The sequence below is a fragment of the Abramis brama genome (genome assembly GCF_963993115.1).
Source record: "Abramis brama genome assembly, chromosome: 6".
Taxonomy (NCBI): Eukaryota; Metazoa; Chordata; class Actinopteri; order Cypriniformes; family Leuciscidae; genus Abramis; species Abramis brama.
Window position 1 is genome coordinate 19,617,915 of NC_139968.1, and position 18,369 is coordinate 19,636,283.

An 18,369-nucleotide genomic window follows, 5' to 3' on the forward strand; every position below is an offset into this window, starting at 1 on the left:
CTCGCGAGATGTCCTAACAGTCTCTCTCGCTCTCGCTCTTGTTTTTATTTTTATTTTTTTTAATCACATTTGATAAAGATTTTAAAGTAGTGTTTCATTTTTTTTCTTGTTGTTCAAATTCAAAATTGTTTTCAAATATTATTTGTCACTTAATCTTAAAGATTTTTAATAGTGTATGTTTGTTCCCACCAATCGCTGCACAAGTTAAGGATACGTATGATGACGTAAGCACGTTAGTGCGAGCCCTACCGGAACCCATAGAGAATGCATTGCAGTGCCTGCAGTTCGAAAAAAAACATCTTTGAATGTAAGTCTATGGGAACACTCTGGGCGATTCTCAGCCAGAGTGAAATCGCCCAAAAAGAGGCGGTACTCCACAGAACGTGACATGACGCTGATTGGACTATATCCAGAGGCAGAACATACAGTGACGGCTAGCGTAACTCTGTGGTTGGATGAGATTGTGAATGTGATTGAAAAAGTCCCTTTCACACTTTGGTGGTGCATCGCCCTAATGAAGAAACCGCCCCTGAAATCTGTATCGGCAGGTCACACTTACAGAAAAATCTGCCAAGAAAATTGCAATGGGTGCATCTCTAGTCATTATTATATATTAGTCATCGTAATAATGAAATAACATGTTCAGTATTAAGATTTTTCTAAAAACATATTGTCATAATGTAGTTCTTGTACTAATTTTGACATTTTAGGCAATTTAAAAAAATTGTTTTATTATATTTGTATGAAATATAGTTTTTTTTAGTCCTTCTAAGATGAAAAACATCAACCAACACTGTACTAACGTAATACTTTTGATAAAGTTAGATCCTGTGCAAACAGGTGTTTTTTTTTTTACTCATAACAGTAGACCTGCTGGACTGGTGAAGAAGTGACGGGTACAAGAAAAATAGCACAAAAAAAAGTACACGTACAAGGAAGAGAAGGAGAGGTGTCGGGGGGGGAGGGAAAGGGAAATGTAGGTGTAGTTCAAGAGGGAACTTTTATTTTGCATGGCCGCAGCATAAGCTTTTAGACCTTTTTTATGTGATGGCCATACAGAAAATAGGGTTGTCCGTGGTTTAAAAATTTGTTGTGGGTATATGGGATGGCCTGGATGAGTATTCGATTTCCCAGCCTGAAACTGTGTCCCAGTCTGGCCCTGCAGTGCTTTAAAAAAAGCTCATAATGGCGAAAAGGAACTGAATTAAATTGCTTTGCATGTTAAAATAAACCCTTAAGGTTTATAAATGACAACTGCAATGTGGTGTTTATATTTGTGAGTAGGTCAGATGCATCACAGTTGAGCTCAAGCATTTTGTTAAAAACTTGTTTTTGGTAAAGATTAGGATAATTGGAAAAATTAGAACAACTGGGCCTAAAACAAACCATGCCATTCAGTGCCATTTTCACATGGCCTTGATGTTGTAAAGTGTACAACAGCCTGTTGGTGTTTAGTTCGGCAGCTGTTTCGTTCTGTGTAGTTCACCCATTTATTTGATACTCAGCTTTGTTTATTCTGCCTTATTTTGCAGTGTATTCTGGGATCTGTACTGCGCAGCTCCAGATCGACGGGAGACATGTGAACATTCCAGTGAGGCCAAGGCTTTCCACGACTATGTGAGTTCCTTTTTTATCCACCGTGGGGTTGGGATAAACCTGAAGTTTACCGCTTGTTTACAGTTAGCAGTGCTGTTCATCTTAAGCTTTGATTCGTTATTACATTTGATATTTCTGATTCAATTTCTATTTGCCCTTACAACATATGTGCTAAAAATATGGCCACACAGGTTATGACTTTTTAAAGCATGACTTAAATGGACTTTTTTTGGAAATATTTGATCACTGAAAATGTTGTAATATCTACAAATATTAGCATACGGTATACGTGTGGTTGCGTCATTGTCGGTGTATTAGGATACACCTTTGTCCAGTTCCTCCGGGTTCTAATTAATTTCTGCCACAGTAACCCAGATGCTTAAAGGAATGGTTCACCCCAAAATAAAAATTCAGTCCTCATTTACGGCTTGGCGTTTCAAACCTGTATGTCATTTCAGTCAATACAGTGAAAGTCAGTGGGGTCCAATTCAGTTTGGAGCACAATGTCAAAATGTCTTCTTTTGTGTTCTGCAGAAGAAAGTAAGTCATACAGGTTTGGAACAACAAGAAGGCGAGGGATAGAGTTTTTATTTTGGGGTAAACTGTCCCTTTAAAGCTGTGGGATTTGGAGTTGGCTGGGCTGTCATGGGTCACTCTTGAAGGTCTGCAGAGTGACCCTTTTGATCCCTTGATCTGTAGAAGACCTTTAAGTTAGTAATGGAGAACTGGAGTAGCATGTGTGGACAACCCCTGAGCTCCACCAAAAAGGGTAGTTCTTTGTTGATGCAGCTTTCCAACTGCAAATGACTATGTTAATGTGACCACAAACACTGACCCTTGCTCAACCCTTGAAGTGTTAGCGCCTGTATCTTGCCGAGTATACAGGGACCTCTTTCCCACTCTGCATGTTTTCTTTGGCAGAAATTTAGCATCAAATATAAATTGTGCAAATATCTTTTACCCGCCACATTAGCAGTTTTAAAACCATGTGAATACACTCCAGAGGAGGATAATATGTCAAAGATTATATGAAAGTAAGTATGATTTACTGCTAACTGCTAGCACCAGAGTTTCACCTGGGCCAAATCTCGGGCCTTGAGTCACAAAAGGGATTATGCGTCTATTCTTGCTTCAGACATTTAATTTGCTGGACTTACTAGCAGAGAACAGTTACAAGTCCGTGTCATCTGCCTGCTGAAGTTTCAACCAATTGGAATATGTACGTGTGTGTACGGCCTCTATAAGATTAATTACATGGTTAATTAAACGCCATGCTTAATTAAGTCTGACGTGTGTTCAATTAATCTATACGCCTAATCATTTCTAACACCCAATGGACACCTGGGATTGTCGAAATGAGTGTTCTGATGACCCCCTCCTCCACATGACTGACCACCCGTGCTCGAACTTGACGTGGCTATTGTGAAACAGGCTGTCTGCTCAGATTGACTGTTTGAAATGCTCGGTGGCCTTTTCTAAGTAAACTCTGGCTCAGTCTCCATGCTTTGCTACTGGACCTCGGGGATTCGAGACTCGAAGCTCAGATGTCCCGCCCCCGAGTTCTAGTCTGAGGATTAATGACCGGTTTCCCCCTGACCTTTAACCCTCGGCAAAGTTCAGGAGGTCAGAGCGTATCCGGCCTGTGTTGTCCCGTTTCGAATGTTAACCCAAATCTTTTCATCAGGCTATTAATCTCCATTTGGGTTCAGAATGTTAAGTCCAGCAGACCAATTTTAGGTTTGGAGTTTTTATTAATTGGGCTAGGATGAAGTGAACACATCAAGTTCTTTTCTCAAGGGTTACTCAGCATCTTCCTGAGCGATTTCCCTTGGCCGTCAACTCTCGAGCCACTGGCTGGCCGCTTCTTAGAAGACCTGAGGCTATTTTCTGTCTATTTTTGAGACTTTTGTAGTCACCAGGCTGATGTTGTGTGAAGAGTCTTACGGTTGAGGTCGTGACAAGTTTTGGTGGTGATGGGAGTGGTGGAGATCGAGGACGAGGACGATGCGGCGGCGTTAGTCCCATGGGTTGCTCCAGACCTGTCTCTGTCTGATTAACTTCAGCTCTGGGATCCCTATGGACTGGCCGCTCCATCAAGCCTGCTATCTCAGGCAAGGCTGATAACTGTGCCCATTCCCTAGCGTGTCAGTGGATCAGGGGCAGAAAAACAAGCAGGTTCCCATGAGTCAAATCCTCCTCACTGCCAGCGCTGCAGCTATATTGGCTTCTCCAAGTCAGGGTTTCAGTAGTGACTAGGTTTTTGCAGTCATAAAATTAAACCTTTTTTTTGTTGTAAACTTTCTGTTGGTGGAATTTGGGGTGGCTGAGAGTCTCCCTTCTCTTTGTCTACCCTCTCTGTGGCCAGTGATGGAGGTTGTGCGAGTAAGTCCTCCAGTTGGGCGGAAAGATAATGGGATATAACATGCAAATCTTGAGATCTGTGGAATCTGGTTCATAACTAATCCGAGGATTGCTATAGGATTGTGACTCTGGCTGAGCTCCCAGAAGCAGAAAGCCAGTTCCCCAAAACCAGGCCCTAACCCTAGTACCACATTTTTACCATCCAACCCCCTCCCCCTTTTTAAACAGGCAGGGTCATCTGGAAGTACTTCAGTGTACTTATTGACAAGCTATTGATTGCTACTCCCAGTTATAGATCTGAAATCATAATTTAGTCCAATATGATGGTCTTTTACTTAATAGAAACAAAGTAAAAGAGAAAGCAGGGTATAGTGGTATGCAAGGTTTGTTATGTACCTGCTTGCTGCACACTTCCTAAAACTCCCACAGAAGCCTGTCTCCTGTCAGAGCCTTTGTCTAAACCTCTGTATTTAGTTACACAAGCAGAAAGATTTGCATATTTGTCATGTAATTTTGCATTTGGAGTTGCTTGTAAACTGATGACTTCAAAACAATATTGTTCTGATGAGTGATTTAAAAGATTGTATCGCTTATTTTCAGGATCTTTTTACAGTCCAAGCTGTGGCCTAATAGTTAGCGTATGTACTGTGACAGATGAGAGAGTGCCTTTTGTGTCGGTTTCATCTGGATGGTAACCTTGGTTCTGCGAAAAGTCTAGTTTTTCACAAGCAACATTTTCACATTGTTTATTTGGAGTTCTTCAGGAACTCTACCTCAAGTATTTCACAAAACAAGCCTTACCTTTTATTTGAGGAGGTTTTAACATAAATGTATCTGTATCGGTGGATATTGAACGCGTGTTTGCTGGCATTAGATATTTTCTTAATTGTGCATGTTATTACATTTAAAAATGTATATTACTTCTGTCTTAATATTATGCTCACTTAAAGTTATTATTTTAAATGATGATAATTGAATAACACTGATAAATGTAATCTTTGGCAAATTAAAATTTTTCCTACTGTACAATTTAATGACAAAAAAGTCAATACATATTTCCAAAATAGACAGATACTAATGAATAATGGTACTAATATATTGTGCATCCCTAGCAAGAGCATGTCTTATGTAAATTCCCCTTAGCAATGGGTCAGGTGAACCCAAAACTCAAAAGACCTCCTTAAATAGATCATGTTGCAAGCAGGGTGGGGTCGAGTGCCTTGGGAACAGAGCGAGGCTGGTGGCGCGAGTGCTAATGAGTGTCACCTGCGTGCCACACCGGTCTCGAGTCTTACAGAGGAGCTCCGGAAGGATAAAAGGAGGAGTGACGACAGTGCAAGACAAGAGAGGACCAGGCCTGGATTTTTTGTTTTTGAATTAAGTTTATATGTGGCAGTCGTCCGTTAAGGACTAATTAGTAGTTCAGGCAACCCGCTGACTAGTCCATTTTGAAAATACATAGTTTTGGACATCCCTAATGTCACCCACTTGCTACATCAAGTGTCACACTCTGGAACATGGCTTTCCCCATCCCATCCCATCACGTACTGACAGAAACATTGTCAGTACATTATGGAGGCCCTTTTCTTGACCCTCTGTTACACCATTTAAATTGGAACATAACTAACACCAATTTTGGCCGTCACATATGCCTACACGGCAGACATGAGCGTACCTCAGTGACACACTTACGAGGTGGCAAACTTGGAGAGGATGGAAGGGCGACAGACGAACATGTTTTTCAATGCTGCATCTTTTGGCAGCATTTTGCGTCATTGAAAAGATGAGTGGAGGAACAGGTGGTTTATAATATCCGAGCGTTTCAAAAGTGTATTGTGAATAAGCATTGGTCATTGTCTTCGTCTTTGTTTCATGAGCTTCCAGGTGGTCCTGATGACTAATGCGTGACTGTGATTTTGAATGTGAGCTACGTGCTGCTTTTCTCTTCTCAATCTGAGCTGTTCTCACTGCATCATCTGCCCCAGCGTTCACCTGTCTTTTTTTTTTTCTCCTTTCGTATGCTCAGTTTCTGCCATTTTTCGTTTGAAATCTCTCAATGTTTGTCTCTCATTTTCTTTCTCTCAATGAGATTTACCAGCTTTTTGGAAGATGACATACAGGAATAAACCTTAAAGCACTGATCAGTGACTCAAAGGATTTGCTGTTGTTCACCTTCATCTTCCTCTCTGTAGATTTCCCGGCTGGAAAAACACCTGGGGCCTCATTTATAACCGTTGCGTACGCACAAAACAGACCCTCAAAGAGGCGTACGCCACTTCCGACGCATAAGTTGTGATTTATAAAAACAAACTTGGCGGGAAAATTTGCGCACCTGCACGCAAACTCTGACCCATGCGTACGAACGTTTTGGAGATGGAGCAATTTTTGTTCACTTTTAGACAGAAAATCTAAAGAAAAAATACAAGATAATACAAATATAATTTCACTCACCAAGCCTGTCACTTGAAGCAAATCCCTTCTTAAATGTCCGCGCCAGCGAGCGCGTTGAGCCGTTTAGTGAAACTGACGCAAATAACAGTTTAAATAAATAAAATAATGATTTAAACTATGTTTTACTTCTGATATAAACATTTAGATTAAATATGCCATTCAAATTAATGGAGAACACTTAAACATGAAATCATTACTGAGAAGTTACCACATTTTTTATATTCGAATTCAATCAATAGAAATATTTGTTGCGGATGCGATGTTTTTGAACACTTTTTCCTGTGGCGTGCTGTGTTTTAATGTTTTAACCACAGAGATAATTGCTTATCAAGATAATACAAGATTGTCTGAGAAAATAGTTTCGTGCAAATAATGCCCAAGGCCTATCTGTTTCCAAAAACTATTTGATTTATGTATTCAAAAACAAGACAAGGATAGGCAAGTACATGATTTTTATTAATGTAATGTGTCTTGTACCATTAAACGTTATCACGTGGATGAATGATCATATGCAAATGATATGCAGATGAGGATATGCATAGTAAAACTAGGCGTTGTAAGCTCCATATATGGTTATTTCGGGGAGGAGACGCATGTGCGCACAATCTTCCGCTGACTGGGATTTATAAAGTGAATTCTGCGCAGGTGCTGGCGTACGAACGGTTTTATAAGTCTGAATATTTTTTTGCGTACGTCATTTTTGGCTTTCGGGCGCACGTACACTTTTAGTAAGGTTCCTACGCACAGTTTTATAAATGAGACCCCTGGAGAAAAGAATATGCTGTATTTTGGATGCAAGTCCCCAGCATGAGATGCTAGCATGCTAGTTTCCCCTCCAAGCTTCTCAACTAGCTTCTTAACAAAACTAGCTTCTTAAGACTTGCTTGGTCATGTTTTCCGTGGTTATGCTGTTTCACCAAATATGTTCAAATGTTTTTTTACTCTTTTGACACCCCTTTTCTATCCTCAAAATCAAGCTTTTGACTTTCCTGAGCATGTTGTGTTGAAACTAGAGTGTGAAATGGGGCTCCAGGCTGTTTGTTTTGTCTAGCCATAAGAGACGTCAAGAGTTGATTTGACCCTTTTCACGTTTCAGAGCATCTGGATGTAGAGGGCAGGTGTGTCCGAGAATTATTTATTTATAACTTCTACCACGTCTTGCTAGAAATTTATTGATGTCTGAGCGCAAGAGTAAGTGTCTTGTATCATCCTGAAGTGACCTGTACGTAATCCCTCTTATATCATGGTTACTTGTCTCAATAGTACTGCATTCTTACTGTCCCTTGGCTTGTTGATACTGTTTTGTGTTTTTTTTTTTTTTTTTTTCTGTGTGTTGAAGCAATCATTGCAGTACAGTACATGCATTTTCTTGTAAGTTGCTCTGGTAAGGTAGCGTTTGCCAAGAAAATAAATGGAATTTAAATGTCATCTGTCTGGAGGAGGTGTGACCTGAACTCCGTCTGAATTCCCACAATTGCAAGTCTACCTCCCTAGTGCTGTTTTCATCTAAACTCTGCTGTTACTTTGAAGATGGCCGGCCAACCCAGAATTAGGTTCTGAGACATTCTCTTCCCACAGAAAATGTAATACATTTCAGGCATTAAATTAACACTGGTGACTCTCCACAGGTCGCCGATTTTATTGCTGCTTCACCACTGTTTGTGCAATTTGGCTTTTTGGTTAATATTACGTCACTGTTACGTTTTTAAAAATGTTTATCAGTTCAGTGGAAAGCACTATTGATAAATCACATAGTTTCAGGTTTTGGCTTACAATCAATAAAAATGATCACTACCGGCATAAATTATGGTCTGAAGATTGTCAATCCACCTTTTCGCCATCTCTGCCATTCGTGTGCGATTTGTCGCATTTTGCCCACTACTGCCAGTCGCATGGAGTGTTATTCATTGAACTGCTTATTCGCTAATATAATAGAGGTGACGGAGTGCTGAGTTTTGCCGTTCATTTAATACCTACCCTACCTTAAAATAACATTAAAACCTACCTTGTATTTCTAACAGGCAAAATGCTGTAAAAAGTCAAATACGTGACATCCAATCTTTTGACTGCATCCACACAAGCAGTGTGCATATGATAGGTTGCGTGCAGAGTATGCTGCCTTAGCAAATTGCGCTACATTACTGCTGTTCTCGACAATGTACCTTTGTAAAAGTGGGGTTTTAGCACTTACTAGCATAGCCTATAGACACAAACTGTGAAGATCGATTTAAGACTCAATCTCTCTTCGGTACAGAAGGTGTTTCTCTGTGAGTTCGTTTTTAATGTTGATAATGTATTATACGAGTAAGAATGCAATTTTTCCCAATTATCTACATGACTCGACTTTAAATGTGACATTGATTTTGTACAACAGTTCAACTAACAAAAGGGTAGTATTAAGTGATATACATATTGAACAGTATTGTCAGTATTGCTTGATCTGTTTGGCAGCGAAATAAGTTCCAACGAAAGAAAGCACACAGTGGTGATTCGTGAGTGAATCTGCGGCTTTGAACGAATCGTGAGAGTCAATGATTTAATGAACCATACAGCCACTTGCCTCGTTACTGAATGACTGACTTGATGACTTGAAGCTTCAATCGGATCAGAAAGTTTTGCGCATGTATATGCTTGGAACTCCCGCATTATTGACTTCATGTTTGTCATCTTCTAACCTCCATATTTTATTTTTGATTTTTGAAAACATTCTTGGCCAATTCTTTCTTAGTGGCCCTCACGTTAAAGGTTATCACGTTGAAGTAAGGAGTCGCAAACAATAAAATGAAGTAATTCTCCGTTGACCGACTCTTCCTTCCGTCCTGATCTGTTCTTCAGAAGCGGGAGGTGTTTGCTTGCTCTCTGCACAGTGCTTCAGATTCCTGTTTGCACTGCTGTGGGTTTTGTCCGAATAAACCATCTGGTTCTTCTGTGAGTGTCAATACAGAGACCGCAGTGGTGCGTTTTTCTCATAACCTTGCAAAGGGGTGTGAATCAAGGGATACCACAGTTATTCCAAGTCTCTCTATTTCATTTCATCCCTCTTTGTTGCACTAGCGATGGGCTGCGCTGATGGCTGCGAGGTTAAGTTAGCAGGTTCCACATCTGGCATTTACCACATCTGGCACAGTTGGCATAGCGGGCCATCCTTCTCCACTTTGCTCTCAAGTGCCGGCTCGGCGCAATAAATAAAAAAACCGTCCGTTTGTAAAGCAGGGGTGTTCTAGGGATCAAGTTTCAACAGGCTTCCAGAGATTGTGAGGAAAAAGCCCACAAAACTAGCATGAATCCCTCAAAACAGGCTCCTTCTCTAGGTTCCTGTAGATTGGTTTCACTCACGCAGACAGCATTTATAACTGGAGATTATGTTATTTGATTTGGGTGGAGTGTTTATTTTTCCACTTCACCTCTGCACACATACTACGGCAGTGTGGTGAAAGATCTGCGGCTCGTATCGTCTCTGTCTTGTGTTGCTGTAACTGCTGCCATGGGTCTGTTCTCAGACAGTGAGCGTAATGCAGAGTAATTATTATTTTTATACCCTGTGCTTCTTGAGGTTTTCACTAGAAGTCAAAATGGCTCCCCACTGACCGGCTGATTACCTCTGAGGCCATGCCCGCACCTGCCTTCAGTCGTACCTTGGCAGAGCTGTACCCCGCTGCCCCAGCGACAGAATGACGGGGCTTAACTGGGATGGTTCTGTACATGTCTTAAATTGCCACATGCTTTCACTGTCTCAACATTTCACAAGGTCCTTGCTTGCTTGCTTGCTTGCTCCAAACAATATCATGGCATTACCGTGGTACTTTAAGTACTTAAGTACTCCAAATGTCACGGTATCACTATCTGATGTACCATGGTACCTTTTTCTTTTTTTTGTATGCTGGTTTGTTTTCTTGTTTCACTAACCGAAGTTACACTAACAAAAATTACCATGGCACTACTTTGGATATTTGGGCAAATTTTTGACGTACCATGGTATTCATTGAAGTTTTTGTGAGTACAATGTTAATACCATGGTGTATGACTATTGTAATCAATCAGTTCTGTTTATTTATGATTGATCTAAACTCAGAATCTAAAAAATAAACCTTTACCCCTATGAGAGACCAGCTGTGATGGCTCTGAGCTAAAGATGCATCTGTCTCTGAGCTGATCAGGTGTGCTAAAGCTTTCTGTTTTCGCCAGTGTGTGTGTGTGTTTGCGTATTTGAGCCCCAGCTGCATTGTTGAGATATTACGCTCTCCTCTGTGCTTTTTTTGTGTGTGTGTGTTAAACACTCAGTATGGCTTCTTTATCTTTACTTTCATTGAGGTTTGATTGCCGGATTGTTAGTTTAACCTCATGCATTATGCTTATTAGCATATTGTTCTAGACAGAAAACCTTGCATAGATCTTAGTTTTTTGAGTATAGGTGGCTTTTATGAAACCGTTTATGCTGCTTTGTTTGATATTTTGTCTCGTGTGTGTCTCTCATCTTCTCACTCTTCTTTTTTTGGTCTCATTTCTCTGCTACCTGCTTTGTCAGACTCTCCGCGCAAGATCGAGGGTTTAATAACTGCAGCAGTTTATAAAGGCTACGGGTCAAACAAAGGTCACCGGCTCTTCGGCTGCCAATCAGAAATCTTGAACTGCTGCTGTCTGAAATGTTAAATCACACCTTGCCCCTAAAATCTGACCTTGAGTTGTTTACCAAACATGCGGCATTGGTTTTCCCACAGTCTGTAGTAGTGATAAATTTGCTCTGTTAATATCCATTTGAGGAAAATCCAATCTGAATTGTATTCGCTGTTTTGTTTTTGTTAAATATTGAGCATGTCCACCCAATAAGAGAAACTGAATGCAACTTATATGATCAGTCAATGATATAGTAACACTATAACATTGGCGTGAATGACATTTTTTTTGGACTACGTCTGACATGGGACGCACAGACAGTTTGTTATGTTTTTCCTGATGGAAGAGGAGGGTGATGAAGAGGCTGGGGGGAGGGGCTGTTGACCTGATTTTGGGGGGCTGCGAAGGCTGTGATAGTGGTGTTGTCGGTGGGTTTGTAATCCAAGGGATGCACGGTCAGATTAGAGACTGCCCCATATTACAAGAGCCGAGAGAGGGGAGGGCGGGAAACTCACCAAAAGGCTCAGGACAGATCAACCGCTGGGGAAGATGGCTTTTCACTTATTTACATCTCTCCTGCTGTTTGTTTATTAGCATGTTAATTTTTTTACTTTTTTTTTTTTTGGATCTCGAAAAATAATATAGTAATATATAATTTAACATTTTATAATTTTAAAAGTATATATTTTTAATTAATTTATTTATTATTGTACTTCTCACTCATTCATTTTTCCAGAGAAAGATCGACACATTTTCCAAGAATTTGCTTGCCCGTCACTCAACAAGTTGTACACATCTTATGCTGCTTGGATATTCATTTATTGTGTATTTTAATTTATCTGGTAATGTTTTCAACTATCAATAAGAATATAGCACTCTCAGCTCTGATTAACATATTTTAGAATATATAAATTCATTCCACATATTGAACGTTTTTCACCTGTACAGCTTTAGTTGTTTACATATTTCATTTATATGCAGCTTCTGCCTATGCATATTCTTTTTCCTGTTGTGTGGCACATTTTCAGCTCCTTGTCTCTTTAATTTGTTCGCTGATTTATCACGAAAGGTTATTAGTGCATGCTGCAAAGTTAATGTTTGTTGGTAATAAACGTCCCAATGCGTCGTAAATGCCCACCCAAAATAAAGGGTTTGACACTGCTGCAAATTGTGTTTAATTGCACTAATTAATTTGAGCGTGTGACTGCCAAATCTGATTTTTCACCAACGATATGTGCTAGGCTCGGCGTCAAAACATTAATGTAATTCTGATATTAATACTATGTTTCCTGTTGTGGCTTTTACTTCACAAATGTAATTATTTGGCTGTGGCATTATTATGGTTGACTGAAACGACTCCGGTTTATAATTATTTTTTGGCTTGGTTGCGATACAAATTTTGACATCTGTTGCTGTTCACAGTTTATGATGTTATAAGAGTTTTAAAAACATGCTGTGGTGTGCATAACAGATCTGATATATCATGATGACCCATGTGATATTGCAAAAGCACTGATTATATGCGTCTAATCTGTTTTTATTACCCCACGAATATTTTGTTTAATTAATATGCATGGATAACAATTCTAATATTTATTAGGGCTGGATGGAATGACGGTATATAACTGAAATACAATGTCACACCTTGAGAGAAGATTTTGGACTCACCACCCACCCCTAATATTAATAATAAAAAAAAACATACAGCAAAAAAAAAAAAAGCTCTTATATTAGATATTTTGGCAAACTGTGAGGGTTGACACTCTTGATAAGAGAAAAAGAGAAAAATATCGACTTTCCCCGATGTCCCTGCGCTCTGTCTTTTTTTTTGTTTGTTTGTTCTCTCAGACTTTTCCTTCTCTATTGCTTTCTCTCGTTCCATCTCTCATTTCTCCGTTGCTCCATGCAGAAATGATTTCCATTTCTGAATTAATGAGGTTCAGCTGAACCAAAATCTCTCTTTCTCTCCACCCTAATCCCCCCCCCCCCCCATCACAGGTTCCTGCACAAATACACACTGGCGGTTGCGTACTTTGTTAGTTTCAACATTACATACCTTAGGCAGAAATGTATACAATTTCAGATATGTATACAACGAAACAAACATTTATCTAGTCTTGGAAAAAACTGGAAACGTTTTGTTCTGAACATTGCGTGCATTTACATGTACAGTCTTAAACCATTAATGCTTAGCTGACAATGCCTTAAACAGATAAAAATACTAAAAGGTTTTTTTCAAGCCCTGCATATAATTTGTGCATGTCTAAAATGTTGTTTTTCTTTCATTATCGTATTTTTTTTATAAGCCCATTTTTTTATTCTGATTCTGTTTTGATGTACATGGAAACACACAAATTGCTAAAACAAATTCAAATGAATGAATATGACAAAAATAACAATTTCTAAAGAGAGCTAGTTGTGGAATTTTCCCATAGACACTAGTCAATGTAAATTCTAATTGACACGGCTTCGATCAGCACAAGGGTACACATACTGGCTGGATGTGCCTTGTGGGTCAGGGCCTAGAATCGGGTCTTGTCACCATGGTAACATTGTGCGGTGTATGCAAAATACTACAGTGCTTTGGGACCGTTGGAGGGTGTTAAATCACCCTCCTCCTGCCCACCCCCAACACACAGACGCTGTACCTAGATGTTTTTGTCGAGCTGTGGTATTAGCGCCTTCAGTTCGTTAGCTTGTTTGTACGCTGCAATCAATATTTTGAATTAAAATGATATCTGTATTAACGTAATACAGTTTTCCAGCATGTTATAGCTGTATGTTTGAAAACCGTGTTGCTGGTTGTCCATCGCTTCCTTTGAATTTGAATTTTGCTTTAATGTCAGAGAGAGGGGCAGCGATTGGTCAATAATCTGCTAAGTAGCATTGATTCAGAGCGTTTAGTTCCTCTGGCTGGCTACTTTGGTTGGGAAGCTAATCAATGCTGTTGAATGGGGGCCTCAGTGATCAGGGATTTCCTACTCCATGCACAGTGCGGTCACATCATTTGTCTTCATTTGGCATGCGATTATTCTCTGTAATGGGCTTCATCAGAAGGAAAAGGTTAACACACCTAGCTGAAAGGAGCACGGACATGAAGTGTCCGAGATTATGAGGCGTTCACATTCATCATTCTTGATGGATGCATGCTACTCTACTGGTTTTCCAGTTAATAATTCGTATCAATTCTCTATTTCTATTAGCTGGGATCTCACAACGACAATGCAAGACATTAGGACATCCAGGGCTGTGCACAGACATTTTGGTGGGAAGGCGCTTAAGCGAGGAAAGAAAAAAAGAAAGAAAAAAAAAACCTTTAAATGACTTGCATTTTTAAATAAATATGTCCTTTGTTGGCATTATGCTGGAATTGGTAAACAAGCAAAATCAGTGTTTTGCATTACTGACAGAAATGACCATTTATTATTACTGTTGTTATTAGGGATGTCACGATACCAAAAATGTAGTAGTCGGTACCGATACCACCAAAAGTAAATATAGATTAATGCGTATTAAAGCTTTTCTTTTGTTGTTTGATTATCAGTAATAATACAGACAGCCAACAGTAGACAGTAGCAGGTTTTTAGGCTGCTGTCACTAAGACCTAATGGATGGAGACAGTATGCTGTTACACATGCTGTTCACATTCATATAACCAACGTGAATATTCACCAAGATGGGCATTTTGACACAACTGTGTGTGCGTATTTGAATGTTTGTGTAATAAGCCACGAAATCTGACACTCGCGAGAGGTGTGCACTTTGGTTGAGCGCACACTGACCGAAGACCGTCTCTTAGAGAGCGCACGAGTACTTTAGTTTGCTTGAATTTATAAATTGGCATGATATAAAACGATATGTTTGGGTTCAACCTACACGCTGTAGCGCATACATGTTCGGTACTTACGGTACTGTAGAAAAACAAGTACCGCTAGTATTTTTCAAATGTTGATACCGAAGTATCGGTTCTCATGTACTCTCATCCCTAATTGTTATACTATTATTTTTTTAGATGCATTTACACTACAATTACAGTTGCATGAGATTAGTATTTTAAATGTAAAATTTTGAATATTTATGAAATGTTGGAAAAATTTACAATTTTACTTTTCTATATATATGAAACTAAAACCGCCAGTAGGTGGCGGCAAGTCTTAATAAGCAAGTAAAAAAATCATTAATTCACGGATTCGTTCAAATGCCACTGCAGGGTCCAGCTGTTCTGCCTATTATCATTGGTGAAATGGAGCAAAAACAATCAAAATTGGCATTACTGTGTGTTAAAATTTAAATGAATATCACATATGCAATTGTGCTGATATTCGGGAAAACGGCACTTTTGTTTGTGTGATATTGCTTAACCATATCATATGATATTATGATACGCCAGACTCGCTTGCTTGTTGTTGAGCTTAATGGAGGGCACTTAAAGGAACCGTATGTAAGAAATGTATTTCAATTAATCATAAAATGGCCCTGATATGTCACTAGACATTAAGAAATCATGTTCATTTCAAATACTTATATCACTGACAACAGTAGTCCGGCCAGGATATTGTCATTTAAAAGTGAAGTTGCAGCCCTCAACTGATGTTGATGTTGTCACGTTGTGTTTTGGCCTGATGCCCCACCCTCCACCTATCTACCAATCACAAAGTCAGTAGTGTTTTGGCATCCGGGTTGCCAGCTCTGCTCTAGTTGAAAGCTCCTTGTAGCAGCCTATGTTCCTGCTGGATCCTGCAGCCTATCTGGCAACCTCGAGTCAGGGGGGAGGGGATACACCGCTCTACAGTAATTTGAAAGTGATTGCAGTACCAGTTTTGGCCACAATCTTACATACGGTTCCTTTAATTGAGAATTAATACTGTTTGCCAAATCTAAAACAACTGTTTGCCAAAATAAAAACTAAAATATAAAACAAAAGAATGTCTTGCAAAAAGGGCACTTATGTAGTCCGAGACCAAAAGGGCAGGTGCTTGAGCACTACTTGGGGTCTTCCTGTGCACGTGCCTGAGGACGTCCATTTAGAGTTCTCTAAACCAGAGATTTTCAAACTGTGGTCTAGGGTTCTTATAAGGGGATCGGTGGAAAACGTCTTGTTAGCTTTATAATGTCACACAGTTCAAATGAGTCTTTATACTTGAAAATATAGAGAGGGTCTTTCACAGAGGAGATCATGATATTTGGGGGTCCATGGCATCATAAGATTTGAAGCGCCTTGTTTGACTAAACTTCAGTACTAGTGAAGCAGAAACTGTCTGAGTTTGCGTATAATGGGTAGAAAAGATAAGCTTGACAGAGCACAATATCATTTAGTAATTTTTCCTGAAAGAATGCTAGTGGAAAACCTGAAAAGGAAAGCACTTCATGGATTCCATGAACTTCCACAATGATGGACAGTAGGCCTATTTTTTTTTTAGATGACTGTGTGCTTAAGTGTTTCATTATATGGAAATGGTCAGTTGGAGGTTGTGTTTTTCTATTGATCCTAGGACCCCCAAATTACTCTCTTTAGGTCAAGCTTGCACCTCTAAAGCTGCTGGTTTTCAGCACTGAGCTACAATGGTGTCCGATGTGTTTTCTTTGGAAAAAGAAAAGCTGTTAACATCTTTAGGAAGTGGTCCTTCAATCTACTACCCTTGTTCTTCCCCCTCCTGTTTTGTCTGAAAGATAAAGTTATTTCCTCTTCCCTTTGCCCTGCTCCCTCGCACCCTCCTCCCCTGCTGGGTTTTATTGGTCTTAGGAGTTGTCCATCACCGCTCTCGCTGTTTGAAGTGCTCCTGTCGTATATCACCGCCCTCTCTCACTGGATGTCCTCCCACTTCCTGCAGGATTCTCCAACATTTTTTTTGTGTGTGCAAGTTTCTCCACACTGTATTTCTCAAGTCACACATAAACACACTTCCAAACACCCACGCCGGTCCTCACCCATGTTATCTTCACTGTGTGTTTGAGTTGTTTATAGCCCCTTGGTTGATAGTTTTGGTCAGTTGAGGTGATGTACCTCTTGAAGGTTGTAGTGATGTTAAGTATACCTTCCTTCCTTCCTGTAAAAACTATTCCTAGGTTTCTTATTTGCTTGTTTTTCCTTATTCCCTTCAGTACATATTCCCATTAGCTTTTTATGTTTGCATTCTTTGTCTTTTTTCATGTTCATTTACTTCATTTTTTGCTTTAGTTGTGGTCTTTGTTTTCCTAATGCTCTCTTTGCCCTTGTTTTTTTTTTTTTTACCTTGCCATCCTTTTCTTCCCTGCTCTCTCTCTCTCTCTCTCTCTCTCTCTTCATCTCTCGTTTGAGGACAAGGAGGTGAAAGCCAAGCGGATTACAGTGGCAGTTTAATCTGGCCGACCTACAGAAGGTTTTTTTTTTTTTTTTTACTTTCCTGCAAGCTTATGTGGCGGGGGGAGGGTCGGACGGGGGACAAGGGGTCCGAAGAGTGTGGAAATGAACATAGTTGGTCTAGGAGCCTGTGTCAGACCAAACCCAGATCTATGCCAGATGCGGATGGTAGGGGTGGGGGTTGACAGTAGACTGTTGGTGAGCAAGCAAGGGATGCTAATACTGTTTTGTTACTAATTTGTTTCCATCTGTCCAGGCATATTGCCTCTGTGGCTGTGCATTCCCAGAGTACCAACAAGAAGAATCATTGTATCTTGGGCAAATGTTTGGCTCAACCTAGACCTGTTCCTAAAAGCTTTTAAAGGGTGATAAACCAACAATTTCTTGAGATTGATAAATATGACAATAAATTACCCAAGTTTTGCAGAAATGGGATAGCTATGTCTCTCATATCAGATTTATGAGTGCCGATTTTGCTGCAATTCAGCATCCCGTTTTGATTGTTTTATTAGGGCTAGGGATAGGATAATCGATTAGCCAGTAGACAACTACTCAGCCACTTGTTGTCTAAGAACTGGCTTATCGATTACTGACATTGACTACATAATTTTTACTTACATTTTTTTGTTTAGTGGCTCTACAACCATTCATAGAGATGGATGTTTTTGACCATTTTTTGAGTGTTTGGTTTCAAGATACAGTGTGAAAACTTTTTTAAATCTTGACCTTGCATCTTGACCTTGACCTTTTTGTAATCTGTCCAGCTGTTTTTGAACACAAGAGCGTCTCTTATGTGAACAAATCCCTAAGAAATGCATCTGTTCAGGTCAGGTCAGCTCAAAACCTAATTATTCAATGCAATTTGTTGCGGCAATCCTTCAACTGGTCTTTTTTTTAAGTACTTTTGCACATCCTTACTAGCTATACTCTAATGTGACTAACGAAGGCCTAATCTGACCCTTTTAATAACGAATCTTGACACCAATTTAAAATATTACCATACCAAT

General features: G+C 39.7%; 1 protein-coding gene across 1 annotated transcript in view; it reads left to right on the forward strand.

Moving 5' to 3' along the window:
* ssbp4 (single stranded DNA binding protein 4) overlaps window positions 1-18,369 on the forward strand; it is a 67,078-nt gene that overhangs the window by 23,909 nt on the left and 24,800 nt on the right. Inside the window, exon 4 of the mRNA XM_084116608.1 lies at window positions 1,533-1,617. Coding sequence (XP_083972734.1) covers window positions 1,533-1,617 — 85 coding nt within the window. The remainder of the gene's footprint in view (window positions 1-1,532; window positions 1,618-18,369) is intronic.